Source organism: Trachypithecus francoisi, unplaced genomic scaffold (genome assembly GCF_009764315.1).
Source record: "Trachypithecus francoisi isolate TF-2019V2 unplaced genomic scaffold, Tfra_2.0 Lachesis_group2, whole genome shotgun sequence".
NCBI lineage: Eukaryota > Metazoa > Chordata > Mammalia > Primates > Cercopithecidae > Trachypithecus > Trachypithecus francoisi.
The window spans coordinates 140,203-153,793 of NW_022681465.1; the positions used below are offsets into that span (position 1 = coordinate 140,203).

Below are 13,591 nucleotides of genomic sequence, written 5' to 3' on the forward strand. Positions count from 1 at the left end.
CGCCCGAGCTTTGGAACCGGAGGCAGGTGCGCGAAGCTCTCCGTCCTGCCTGGCCCGCCGCGTGGGTGAGGTGTCAGAGGCCTTGCTGGGTGCCAGGCCACGTCTGTGCTGTCACCGCTTTGAGGGGCAGAGGGTCCTGGGGAGAGGCCTGTGCAACGTGAGGAACAGCCGTTTTTCTTTTGACAGCTGGGATGGAGGTGGGTCCTCCAGGGAGAGCCCGGTCCTCGAGAGCCAGACTTGTGCACGGGCCTGGAAATGAAGCTCTCAGGCGGGGGCTGTTCACACCGATGGTCAGCACTGCTGCCCAGGGCCTGCAGTCACCCGTCATGGGCCCTGCCCCCTAGGCCTGGCCTCTGCTTCCCTCCTGGATGGTTCCTCTACCCCTGGTCCAGCAGGGAGCCTGCACTGCCTGCCAGCTGCAGACCCCCGTGCTCCTGCAGCCTGGAACTCTCCTGGCCTCCAAAGGTCATGGGGTGACCCAGAGTGGGAACACCAGACCCCCCTGCTCCGTGTCCACCACCCATGGCTGGGCTCAGAGTGTCTCAGAGCCGGGGTGAGCCATCCTAGGACCAGCGTACCCATGACCTTTCAGACCAGTGAAAGCCAGTGGGCGCAATGGTCCAGGCGTGTCCCCCACGCAGGTCTGGCCATCTCTGCACAGAACTGAAATCTCGGTTCACTTCGGTTTTAGCAGGTCCCGTTAGCAGGACAGCACTTGAGTTAGGTCTGAGTCGTGGCATTTCCTGTAAGGAGCCCAGAGCCATGGCCCCAGGTTGGGACAGCGGCGCCAGAGCTGGGCCTGAGACTGATCCAACCTGTGCTGCTGGAATGGGAACCCCAAGAGGACCATCCCTCTCCAAAAGAAGGGAAAACAGTAAGAGAGAGGGAGGCTGCAGGGCCCCAGACCTTGGCCAACCTTCCCAGCTATGGCCTCCGCCCTCCAAGACACAGAGGCCCCACAGCAACACCAGGGTGTTGAGCCACACAGAGCCCAAGTAGGTAAAGGAAGGTTCTAGAAACCACTTTTCAGAACCCAAAAGGTGTCTGGGAAATGGTGTTACCTGCTGCTGTTGTAAACTGTTTACTTTGTATCAATAATGAATTGTTAAAAATTTTAATTAGAAAAATCAATGGAACATGCTTTTCTACTGTGTCCTCCAAGATTCTCTTATCTTGTCTTAGAAAGGGGCCATGTGTCTGGGGAAACCTCTTGCACACCGCCTGAGGGGAGCCCCGGGGCCCACATTGGCCGGCTGACGGTGGCCACCCCTGAAGGGTGGGGTTGGGGCCTACCCACCTCTTCACACACTCGTCCACCTGCCGGACAGTGCCTGGGCCCCACCACCGAGCACAGTCTCTTCCGCATGGGTCACCTCCCAGGGAGAGGCACTGCTCAGGCTCAGGGAACAAACTGGGGAGGGTCAGACAGGGAGGCTGGTGGGGCACCCATGACCAGCACCCTCCAGGCTTGCTCAGCAGCAGCCTTCCCCTCCCACTGCCATTTCTGTCTTTCTGTCTCCCCCTTTCTGTCTCTCTCTCTCAGTCTCTGTCTCTGCCTACCAGTCTCTCTCTCTCTCTTAGTCTCCTGTCTCTCCCTCTCTGTCTCTCAGGCTGTCTTTCTGTTTCCCTTTTTCTCTCCATCTCCCTCTCTGTTCCTCTCCCTCTCAGTTTCTGTCCCTTTGTCTCTGTCTCCACTTGCTTCTGTCAGTCTTCCTCAGCCTCTGTCTCTCATGGCCGTGACCCTCCAAAGCCCGCCAACATGTGGTGCCCTGCAGCGATGTGTGCAGCGATGTGTGCAGTGAGGTGTGCAGCGATGATGTGTGCAGCGATGTGTGCAGCAATGTGTGCTGACCCTGCCCCAAGTGGCAGTGTCACAGGGAGAGGTGAGTGCAGGCACCCAACAGCCATCCAACACAGTCAGTGCTGGGAGTGAACCATCAGGCACTGCTCCCCAGCATGCAGCGCCCACAGGTGTATCCCATTCCCTGCAGCATTCCCTGCCACGCAGGTCGCAGGGTTGCAGACAGGACACTGCAGCTCAGAGAGAGCTGGGGGCTCATCCAAGCCCATCAGGGAGATTCCGCCTCTCCCAGCCACTCGCTCCCATGGAAAGTAGGGAAGCGCCCTCAGCAGGTCCTTGGGGAGAACGAAAGGCACAGGGAAGGGGTGAAACAGCAGCTCCATTCCTGGCCACTTGTCTCACCCCAGCTGTGAGGCAAAGTGTGGGAGCAGCCCCAGAGGCCACTGTGGAAAGGGAGCTCCTTACCGAGTGAGGAGGCGCAGAGGCCTGGCCTGTTCTCCGCCCGGTTGACTGTGGGGGCCCTAGGGCTGGGCAGCAGCCCCGCTTGGATGGTAAACAGGACCTGCCCACTGGCCTCACCAGCCACCAGTGCAAACACCTACCAAGACTGGCTTTCTGCAGCATGGAGCACAGGCCTCTCTGCCCAGCCCTGCCATGGGCACGGGCTGCCCTTCTGTGTCGGCTGGGTGCCTGAGCCAAGCAACTCCCAACGGTTGGGTGCCCCGAGGCAGGGCAGACTCGGGCGTCCCAGGACCAAAATAGCAGTCAGATGATCACAAGGCCCCGTGGCAGGGCCCCCAGGGCAGGCTGCTCACAGCTGCTGCAGCTAAAGATAGACGAGAAGGGCACACGTCTTGGGGAAAAGTCGTGGGGAGCGAGCACCGTCCTGTCTCGGGCCATGGGCACAATGAGGTCACTCCGCTTCATTTCTGCAGAAGCCCTGGTGTCCCACCCCCAGGTGGCCCGGCAGAGCCTGGACAGTGTGGCCTACAACCTCTACCCACTCCTGTTCAAAGCCAGCTACCTGCTGGAGCAGGCGGAGGTGACGCGTGCTGTGCTGGGGTGCTGGCCCCTGGAGGAGTTCCGGCTGGGAGCGCTGCTGGGTCCCAGTGCGGACCACCCCCAGGACCTGCGCGACCGAGCCTGCCGGGCCTGCCTGGAGGCGCTGGTGCGCGGCCTCGCCGACCACGTGCTGCAGGACCGGAGCCGCCGGCGGCTGCGGGTGGCCGATCTCACGGGCATCCGAGACGTGCAGGTGCAGCGGTGCCCGTGCGGGAGGGCGCTGGGCAAGTGGGGCCGCACCCGGCTGCTGGCCAGGACCTGCTGTGAGCTGCAGGCAGAGCCCCTCGCCGCCGAGCGCCCGGTCGAGGTCCTTGCCGACCTCTTCGTCACTGAGGGCAACTTCGAGGCGGTGGTGCAGGCTCTGAGGCCAGCGGGCCCGGCCCCTCTGCGGGTGCACTGCCCCTCCTTCCGGGCGGACAGCCTGAGCCCCAGCCAGCTCCTGCACGTGCTGCGTCTGGCTGGCCCGGGTGCCCTGCGCAAGCTGGAGGTGGTGCACAATGTGCGGCTGCATGCGGGCCACGTGCAGCAGCTGCTGGCCCAGGTGGGCTTCCCCCGGCTGGCCTCGCTCACCCTGCCCACCAAGGCCTTTGATGCACCCCCCGCCTGCGCCTCCACTCCCGACGGTGAGGACTGCCTCCTCGCCTCCATCGCCCGGGAGCTCAGCAAGATGTCGCAGCTCACCGAGCTCAGCGTGGCCTTCTCCAGGCTGACCGGGAAGATCCCGACGCTGCTTGGGTGAGTCTCAGGGACAGGACTGAGGGTGGGCTGGTGGCTGCAGAGGCAACCAGAGATAGTCCACGGGACTACTCCCCTCCAAGGCCGTGAGGCTGCGTGGCCCCCAGCCTCTCACTGCGGGTGTGGCCAGAGCAACAGGACAGTGCCCCACCAAGGGGCAAGGGCACTGAAAGAGCCACCAGGAAAGAACCGGGGTGCCATGTGTGACTTAGGGATATGGAGAGAATGCCAGTTAAAAAAAGAGAATATGCAAATTACCAAATAGACAAAATGGAAGTCCCTACATGGTGTGGGGAGTTGTCTATTGTTGTTAACAAATCACCCCAACACCTGGGGGCTTCAAACAGTAAACACGATTTCAGCTCAGAAACCTGAGCCTGTCGGTGCCTTCGGCTCAGGGCTGCTGTTGGCCAAGGGTGCCATCTCATCCGAAGGCGGGATCCTCCCAGTCTCCCTCGACAGAGGCCTGGGCTCCATGCTGCATGGACCCCCCCATGGTGGGACAGGAGGCTCATGCAGGATCCTCTCAGCAGTTCTGCTTGAAGGGGGCAGAGAAGGCAGCAGCCAGGAAGGGGCCAGGCCAAGAGAGCCTCAGGGAGTGGTGAGGGGGATGCCTGGCAGTGGGTCCAACGGGGGTGCCCAGCAGTGGGTCCTGGAGGGGGAGTGCCCAGTGGTGGGTCCTAGGGGGTTGCCTGGTGGGGGGTCATGGAAGGGGAGTGCCCAGCAGTTGATCCTGGGGGGTTGTCTGGTGGTGGGTCATGGAGGGAGGGTGCCCAGTGGTGGGTCTTGGGGAAAAGGGTGCCTGGCAGTGGGTCCTGGGAGGGAGACTGGTGGTGGGTCCTGAAGGATGGGCACTTGGCGGTGGATATTGGGGGGTCACCGGGTGATGGGTCCTGGTGGGGCAACCTAGTGGTGGGCCTGGGGGCACCCAGTTTTGGGTCCTGGGGGTGGGACCTGGCAGTGGATCCAGGGGGACGGGGCGCCTGGTAGGTACTGGGGAAGCACCTAGCGGTGGGTCCTCAGGTGCTGGGGGGCATCTGGCGGTGGGTTCTGGGGGCTGGGGGCACCTGCAGTGGGTCCTGGCGGGGCACTTGGCAGTGGGTTTTGGGGGGAAGTGGCTGGCGGTGGTGGAGGTGCCTGGTGGTGGGTCCTGAAGTGGGGGCACCTGGTGGTGAGTCCTGGGATGGGGGATGGCTGGCTGTGGGTCCTGGGGCAGCACCAGGCAGTAGACCCTGGTGGGGGATGCCTGGCAGTGGGTCCTGAGGGACAAGGGGGCCCTGTAGTGGGTCCTGAGGGACCCTGCAGTGGGTCCTGAGGGATGGGGGGCCCTACAGTGGGTCCTGAGGGAAGGGGGAAGACCTACAGTGGGTCCCAAGGGACAGGGGGGACCTGCGGTGGGTCCTGAGGGGTGGGGGGGACTTGTGGTGGGTCCTGAGGGATGGGGGTGCCCCATGGTGGGAACTCGGGCAGGGGGCGTGCCTGGTGGTGGTTTCTCAGGTGGGGCAGGGGCACCTGGCAGTGGGTCCCAGGCCTGAGAGGGGAGGGTGCAGGACATTCAGGTGGGTGCAGGTGCAGGTGGGTGGAGGATGAGGCAGTCTCCGAAGGAGAGGGTGGGGATGGGGCAGAACCCAGCTGTGTCCCCCTGCTCAGCGAGGACAGTGAGGCCATGTCCCAATGCAGTACTGCTCTGGAGATCTCCCTTAGAGAGCTCAGGACCGGAGCATGTCTCACTCCAGCTGCCCCTGTGCTGGAGCTGGGCTGCCCTACCAACCAAGTCAGAACATGGGATGTGGGACAAGTGCGGGGTCTTTAGGGTTAGCAGGTGAGTCAGAGGCTGGACTGGAAGCCTCCATGGCCCTTCCCAGCTCTGAAACCGTGTGGGCTTCATCTTTGTCGGAGTGGAGCGGTGTGTCCTGTGGCCTCACCGTCCCCGCTGTCTGCTTTCTGAGCGGACATTCTCACGGCCACATGCACCACTTTTCTCAGACAACACAAAAACAGTTGTTGACAAAACCAACTTACCATTTAGGTGCTGAGGACAAAAGCCAGACCTCTGGGCACAGCTGACGTCACCACATGGCGGCCAGCAGTCATGGCCCACACTAAGTGAAGGCACGTGGTTGTGCTCCGGTAAAATGTTATTTGTGGACACCGAGTTTGAATTTCATGTAACTTTCACGTTTCACAAACTATTATATAAACATAACAAGCACTCCCAGCTCATAGACGGTATGAAATTAGGTGGTGGCTGGACGTGGCAGCGTGTTGGCCCCGTGATGACAAACGGGTGGTTCCCATTCACCTGAGCCCTCAGCTCCTTCCTAGGACCCTCCTCTCACCTGTGCTCTCTCCCCCGTGTTCTGCAGCCCCCTGCAGACCCCGCTGCGAGTGCTGGACCTGGCCAACTGTGCCCTGAACCACGCAGACATGGCCTTCTTGGCAGACTGTGCCCACGCTGCCCACCTGGAGGTGCTGGACCTGAGTGGACACAACCTGGTCAGCCTGTTCCCCTCGACCTTCTTCAGGCTGCTCGGCCAGGCTGCCCGGACGCTGAGGATCCTGACACTGGAGGAGTGTGGCATCGTAGACAGCCACGTTGGCATGCTGATCCTGGGCCTGAGCCCCTGCCACCAGCTGCGCCAGCTCAAGTTCCTCGGGAACCCGCTGTCGGCCCGCGCCCTCCGGCGCCTCTTTGCCGCGCTCTGTGAGCTCCCCGAGCTGCGCTGCATCGAGTTTCCGGTCCCCAAGGACTGCTACCCCGAGGGTGCCGCCTACCCCCAGGACGAGCTGGCCATGTCCAAGTTTGACCAGCAGAAATACGACGAGATTGCTGAGGAGCTGCGCGCCGTGCTGCTGCGGGCAGACCGAGAGGACATCCAGGTCTCCACGCCCCTCTTTGGAAGTTTCGACCCAGACATTCAAGAAACAAGCAATGAGCTTGGCGTTTTCTTGCTGCAAGCTTTCAAAACCGCTCTAGAAAACTTCTCCAGAGCACTCAGACAAATAGAGTAGTTCCTCTGCTCGCACCAGCGACAGGTCTTGCATTTCAGCCTGCAGGTTCCCTGGGCTTCGGTCCTGGATCCGAGGCTTAGGCCCGGCATTCATCCCCACCACCACCACCACCAAAAGCAGTTCTTAGTGAAAATTGTAGGCGTGCCTGTTAAGCGCTGTAGAAGAGGAAGCCTTCCAGGAGAGGTGCCATGCGGTGCCCTTTAGTGGCAGCAAAGCAAGGTCCTGGAGGCAGGGGAAGCCACTGAGAGAGTGACCGAGGGTCAGTGGGGCCAGACGCCACATGGCAAAGGGCAGAGAAGTCCAGGAGGTGTGAGGAGCGGCCGACCTGGCCTCGGCGCATCCGGGCACTGGGCGCAAGATGAAGCCTCAGAGGGCAGATGTGACTGGGCGCCACCGCAGGGAGGGGGAGGGGAAGAGAACGCATCACACAAACTGCACGAAACAAGCAGCCCAGGAAAAACAACCGAGAAAAAGAGGTGAAAAATGAACAGCAAACCGAACCCTGCTTCCTCCAGCAGGAGGTTCCCACCTGCTGCTGGTCACATCCTGCTTTCTGCACCTGCCACTTACAGGATGCGGTGGGCCTGCAGGGAATGCGGGGCTTATGGTTGCTGTTAGCGACTTTTCTTCTCACTTTGTGTAGTCCCCCAGAACCATGAGGGGCATCCAAGTGGGTGAGCACAGGCGTCCCCTGAAGAACCGCCTGGACCAGGGCGTTCAGCGCTGCGGGGAGGCCTTCGCCCCACTGCTCCACTGTTTCTCGCCAGCATTCACTGTGTCCCACAGGGCTCCAGGCTCAGACTGACGGGAGCTATTCTAGGTGTTTCATTGAAGGCCTAGCACTTGACCAGCCCCTGGAGAAGCTGACAACCACCTAAGACACATTTGGACTTGGTGTCCACCAAGAATGACTGTGCAAAGAAATGGCTGAGCACTAGAATAACTAAATGCAAATAAAATGTGTATTTCAATGCAGTTCAGACAGGTGAGTGCTTGGTGTGGTTACGTCCTCCTCAGACCAAAAACCAGGGATCTGAGTCACTGTGTGCCCATGGCTCCACTCAAAAGTCACACCCCATGACAGCACCCACCACGGGTGTGTCCCCACCCCAGGGTCCTGTGCCACTCCCTCCCCATGTGTTTCCACCCTAATGGCCCCCATGTCACCCCCTTCCCAGGTGTGTCCCCACCCCAGGGGCCCCGTGTCACCCTCTGGTCAGGTGTCACCCCCTCCCTGAGTGTGTCCCCACCCCTGCTGCCCCCACCCCCGCTGCCCCATGTCACCCCCTCCCGGAGTGTGACCCCACCCCAGGTGTCTTCACCCCAGCCGCCCCCAGGTCGCCCCCACCCAGGTTTGTCCTCATCCCCTTGGTGCTTCTGCCCCAGGTGTGTCCAGATCCTTCTCTGCCCAGGATAGGGGTTTGCCTAGGAGTTGGGCACCCAGCACAAGTGCCGTACAGGAGCCTGCCTCCCAGGGGCATCTCAGGAATGGACGGTCCCCTGCCGAGTGGACAGATACGGTGACTTCCACCTCCCCACATTTGTCTCTGCCTACTCTGCAACTACCTAAGTCCCCTCTGCACACTGCAGGCAGTGCTTACTGGAGCCTCGTCCAGGGACATGAGCTTGATGTTGCGGCCAGCTCTTGGAAAGGGGCGGGGAAGGTGCCGGGCCAACATTTTTAATGACTTCTAACTGTAAAGCACAGAGTGGCTGCCACTGCTTTATGTCTGAATTTTTATTGTAAGACTCAGCCTCTGGGTGACACGGTGACCAACCTTAAGGCCTGTGGCAGCGGAGAAGGGCCCAGGGTGCTGGGTGTCCTGAGGCCTGGGACTGGGTGGGGCACACAGGAGCCCACTGGTGTCAGTGGGCAGTGCTGAGGTACAAGCTCCCAACATATCCGGCTCCACAGACTCCCAGGGGCTTCCCTACCAACAGCCCATTCTGATAAGGCCGGCAGGGCTAGGGAGCAGCACGGGCGGGATCAACGCCTCCCTCGCCCATCCTGTGCAGGTCTCGCACTTGCTTCCACTGCACTGATCGGCCGCGTCCTGCAGGCCGTTCAGCATTCGCTGGGTCTTTGTCCTTGCCCAATCTTGTGACTCCAGTTCTGGGTCGCGTGACCACACATCCGGCGTCCGCTGGGCCCAGGAGCACACCTGCTGGGTTTTTATGGAGAGCACCTCTCTACCGCAGAAAACACGGCCTCCCACACAAGGCAAGCTGGTGGGAATCAGGCGAAACCATTAAGCAGATCAGAGTGCTGATCCAACCCAGCAAACGTCCATGGCAGCTGTAGCTGGGGTGCTCCTGGTGGAGCCTCAGGGTTCACTTGCCCAGGCCCTCCCCGGCTTTCCAGGGCCAGTGGGTGAAGTCAGCAGGGTCCCAATGGGGGCCGCCATCTGGAACCACCGTCTCTACCTCCCTTGGGTCTTCCACAGCAGTGAGGGCTGGTGCAGCTCCTTCAGAACATGACACTGCTTCCTGTCCACCATCCTGGCAAGGAGTGGGGGCCATTTTAGGGGGTTTCCTGGCTTAATGACTTTGTTCCACAGGTCAGGAAACGATGATCCTCTCGCAGGCCACGGAAACATACACAGGCCAGTGGCGCCTCTGTGTGGTGGACGTGGCCAAGGGCCCTGGAACGTCAGAGTTGCTCTCGTCCACCAGCGCTCTCCTGCTCTCCCTCTTCGGAGTTGAGCAAGGCTCTATCAGCTGTCATCTGCTGCATCCTGGAGTCCCACTATCCGTCAGCCCCACACAGCCCCGGGGGTGGGGGCACCATGCTTGACGCCCCCATCTCGATGCCTGTCAGTCACCCCACCCACCCACCTCTGTCAACCCAGAGCCCCTCAGCCCAGACCCCGTTCTCTGGCACCACCAGCCGTCGGTCAACCCAGAGCCCCTCAGCCCAGACCCCGTTCTCTGGCACCACCAGCCCTGGCCCATGGGGAGCAGCCACCTTGGAGCTATGGCATGGTGCTGTCAAGAGCAGGGCCCCAGCACCCCCACCTCCAGAGGAGGCCCCAGCACTCCACTCCCTGCCTGTCAGCCACCAACCAGCTTCGAGAAGCTCTCCCAGCAGGGATGGGCTCCGTCCCAGTGTCCCTGCTGGAACATTAAACAGAGCCGTCTGGGTGCCCCAGTGTGGCACCTTCTTCGTTAATCCTCCTCACCCCACTCCCGACACCCAGGCCAGGCCCTGCACCTGCTCCTGGAGCAGGACTTGACTCCTCCACTTGGACCAGGCAGGTCCTGAAAGGCGGGGCACTGCCTGAGGGCGCTGCCAGATCCCCAGGTGAGGGAGATCTGCTTTCCCCATGGGGTGGGGGTGGCTGTGCTGGCACAAAGGGCTCCTGTGAATCTGGAGCTCACCCAGCAAGCATCCAGGCGGCGGCAGCAGCTCTCAAGGGGCACTTGTGCTGTGAGCCGCAGAGCCACATTCAAGCTCGTCTGGTCCTGCTACCCAACAGCGAGACCCTCAGCCTGTCAGGGGGTCCACAGAAGATGAGAGGCCTGCAAAGCTGCCACAGAAGCCCTTCGCTCCCACCACGCGCCTGCCGTCGATGGCTGACTGAAGCCCTTCGCTCCCACCACGCGCCTGCCGTCGACGGCTGACTGAAGCCCTTCGCTCCCACCACGCGCCTGCCATGGACGGCTGACTGAAGCCCTTCGCTCCCACCACGCGCCTGCCGTCGACGGCTGACTGAAGCCCTTCGTTTTCTCTTTTCAAGATTTCCCATGAAGCTAGCAAACGTAACAAGCTGGGCAGCCCTGATCTTCACTGTTCCCCTCCTTTAGAACACCGTGGCATGGTGGAGCCTGCAGGCTCATCCCACTCCTTTAGAACACTGCAGCATGGTGGAGCCCAGCGCTTCCCCAACTCAGCCCCTGCTGGAGCAGGACAGGCAGGGGCAGGCTCAGGAGCTGTGGAACCGCCATGTCCCACCACATGGCCAGAGAAGCTGGTTTGGGGATTGGCGCGGCTATGCAGAGACATGACACAGAGCGGCGAGCACTCCGAGGCCCCTGAGAATCCCTTATTTGCTCTTTTGGTTCTTCTCTGACAACTAACCTGCATTCTCCGTTCTTGCCCTGAAGTTTCATGAGACAGCCTTAAATCCCTCTTTAACTTTCTAGGCGCGAATCCACCTCTGCTGCTGACAACCGGAATCCTAAACTGATAGAGAAATACAGCGACAGGAGCCTTTTCACCCTCAACCTATAAAACCCAGTGCAGTTACTCACACAGGTCAAGGCAGATGGAGCAAGCCCAGCGCTGTCTACACAGCAGGCTGCCCCCATCACAGCCAGCCAGTGTCTAGAGCAGCTGCCTCCCCAAACACCCTGGCTCCTCCCAGCATCGCACGGGCTGTCCTCGTGCTGGACCAAGGCACCTCGAGGAGGAAGCAGCTGCCGCTGATGGCTGCACACACTGCCGTCAGGTCTCTGCAATGTCACAGGTGTAGTCTTCAGATTTGCTTTGATGTAGCGAACCTAACACATGAAAATAACTAGAAAGCCGTTTTCTCCCTTCCCCTTAAAAAGATGATCTTAGTACACTATGAAGCAATCACTGTTTTTTGTTTGTTTTTTTTTTTTGAGACGGAGTCTCGCTCTATCACCCAGGCTGGAGTGCAGTGGCGCGATCTTGGCTCACTGCAAGCTCCGCCTCCTGGGGGTCACGCCATTCTCCTGCCTCAGCCTCCTGAGTAGCTGGGACTACAGGCGCCCACTACCACGCCCGGCTAATTTTTTTTGTATTTTTAGTAGAGACAGGATTTCACTGTGTTAGCCAGCATGGTCTCGATCTCCTGACCTTGTGATCTGCCCGTCTCGGCCTCCCAAAGTGCTGGGATTACAGGCACGAGCCACCGTGCCCGGTGAAGCAATCACTTTTTAAACAATCCAACACAGAAATAGTTCGTTACACATTTTAATTAGACATAACTTCTCTTTTAACGAACACACAGGTTACTTGGTGAAGATTTTCCGTTGAAACACCCCGTAATTGGTGCAAGGTTCGCAGAGTAATTTTGACCTTATGAAATCAACATCTGCCAGTTCACACATACACACACACGTGCATACATATGAAATATGTATGAGGATTATATATCCTTATCAGTGACTGTGAACAAAGGAGGAAAAAGCGCATCTACCAAATGAGCTAACTGGACTAGTAGAGAAGTGCTGCCTCTTCAGTTTTATTTTTGGAATGTCCAGGTCAATCGTGATGCCTTCTAACTTTATTCCAAAGTAAAGTCTGAAGCAAGCGAAATTAGAAAGTGCAATCTCAATGCCTCCCTGCAAAAGTCCTTCCTTTTTAAGTCACTGCAACTTCACATACAATGTTCACTAGAGACAAGGATGACAGTCGCCGCCCCTCCTCTGCCCTGCAGCAAGCCCTCCTCTCCCTGAGGAACCTGGACCTGCTTCCGAAACCTAGAATCTCCCAGAGCTCCACTCCTCACCCCGAAGGGTCCTCTCTGCCTTGCTGGCTAAAGGTTTTATAGTTACTGTGACCTCCAAGAAAGCAGCAGGACAAATAATGCTTTACTCTGATGTCGCTACAAACTCAGCACACACACCAACCAGCACAATGATCCTTTTTTGCAACTTTAAACCACTTTAGTTCAGGAATGTTCCACCACGAGCTCACCTTTCGGTACATCTGTGGAGTTACCAAATGGCACGGCACCGTGTAACTATTCCAAACCTAACACAATCCATTTCAAAAGGTGGTGACATCACAGCAACACTCAGACTTGCTGATGGAAGGCAGCCATGCCACACAAACAGGAACTAATATCAACCCTATAGAAAGATCATCTTCCGGCCAGGCATGGTGGCTCACGCCTGTAATCCCAGCACTTTGGGAGGCTGAGGCAGGTGGATCACCTGAGGTCAGAAGTTTGAGGCCATCCTGGCCAACATGGTGAAACCCTGTCTCTACTAAACATAGAAAAATTAGCCAGGCATGGTGGCGGGCGCCTGTAGTCCCAGCTACTCAGGAGGCTAAGGCACGTGAATCACTCAAACCCAGGAGGCGGAGCTTGCAGTGAGGCGAGATCGTGCCACTGCACTACAGCCTGGATGACAGAACGAGGTTGTCTCAAAAAAAAAAAAAAGAAAGCAAGCTCATCTTCCTAACTCTGCAGGACCGTGTCAGTGGGTCAGTGTCCACACTGGCTTGAAGGCTCTGAACTTATCTATCTCGCTATAGAAGGAAGCTAGGCTGACAGAACGCTGGACATTAGAAACAGGATGAGGATGAACAATTTGCCTCAAAAATCATTCACCTACAAAGTAGCTGACTGTATTTTCTTCATTTAAAGACAAACATGGAGTGGTTCCCACGGGACACCCAGCACACCAGACTGCTCCAGGTGCGGAGCCTGCACCACTCTTTTTTTTTTTTTTTTTTCCTGAGACGGAGTCTCGCTCTGTCGCCCAGGCTGGAGTGCTGTGGCCAGATCTCAGCTCACTGCAAGCTCCGCCTCCCGGGTTCGCGCCATTCTCCTGCCTCAGTCTCCCGAGTAGCTGGAACTACAGGTGCCCGCCACCTCTCCTGGCTAATTTTTTGCATTTTTAGTAGAGATGGGGTTTCACCGTGTTAGCCAGGATGGTCTCGATCTCCTGACCTCGTGATCCGCCCGCCTCGGCCTCCCAAAGTGCTGGGATTACAGGCTTGAGCCACCGCGCCCGGTGCCTGCACCACTCTTTAGGCCAGGGTCTGACACATCAGGAAGTACAAACAACGAGAGGAAGAGTTTCGTCCAGATTTACCGAAAAAATGACTTTTTAGGGGCCGGGTGCGGTGGCCCATGCCTGTAATCCCAGCACTTTGGGAGGCCGAGGGGGACGGATCACGTGAGGTCAGGAGTTCGAGACCAGCCTGGCCAATATGGTGAAACCCCATCTCTACTAACAACACAAAAATTAGCTGGCTGTGGTGGCGTGCGCCCATAATCCCAG

General features: G+C 58.9%; 1 protein-coding gene across 1 annotated transcript; it reads left to right on the forward strand.

Moving 5' to 3' along the window:
- Positions 1-2,597: 2,597 nt before the first annotated feature.
- On the forward strand, positions 2,598-7,585 carry LRRC14B (leucine rich repeat containing 14B). Its single transcript, XM_033178653.1, has 2 exons — positions 2,598-3,598; positions 5,965-7,585. The coding sequence occupies exons 1-2, from the start codon at positions 2,700-2,702 to the stop codon at positions 6,608-6,610; spliced, it is 1,545 nt and encodes a 514-aa protein (XP_033034544.1). The 5' UTR covers positions 2,598-2,699; the 3' UTR covers positions 6,611-7,585.
- Positions 7,586-13,591: the final 6,006 nt, after the last annotated feature.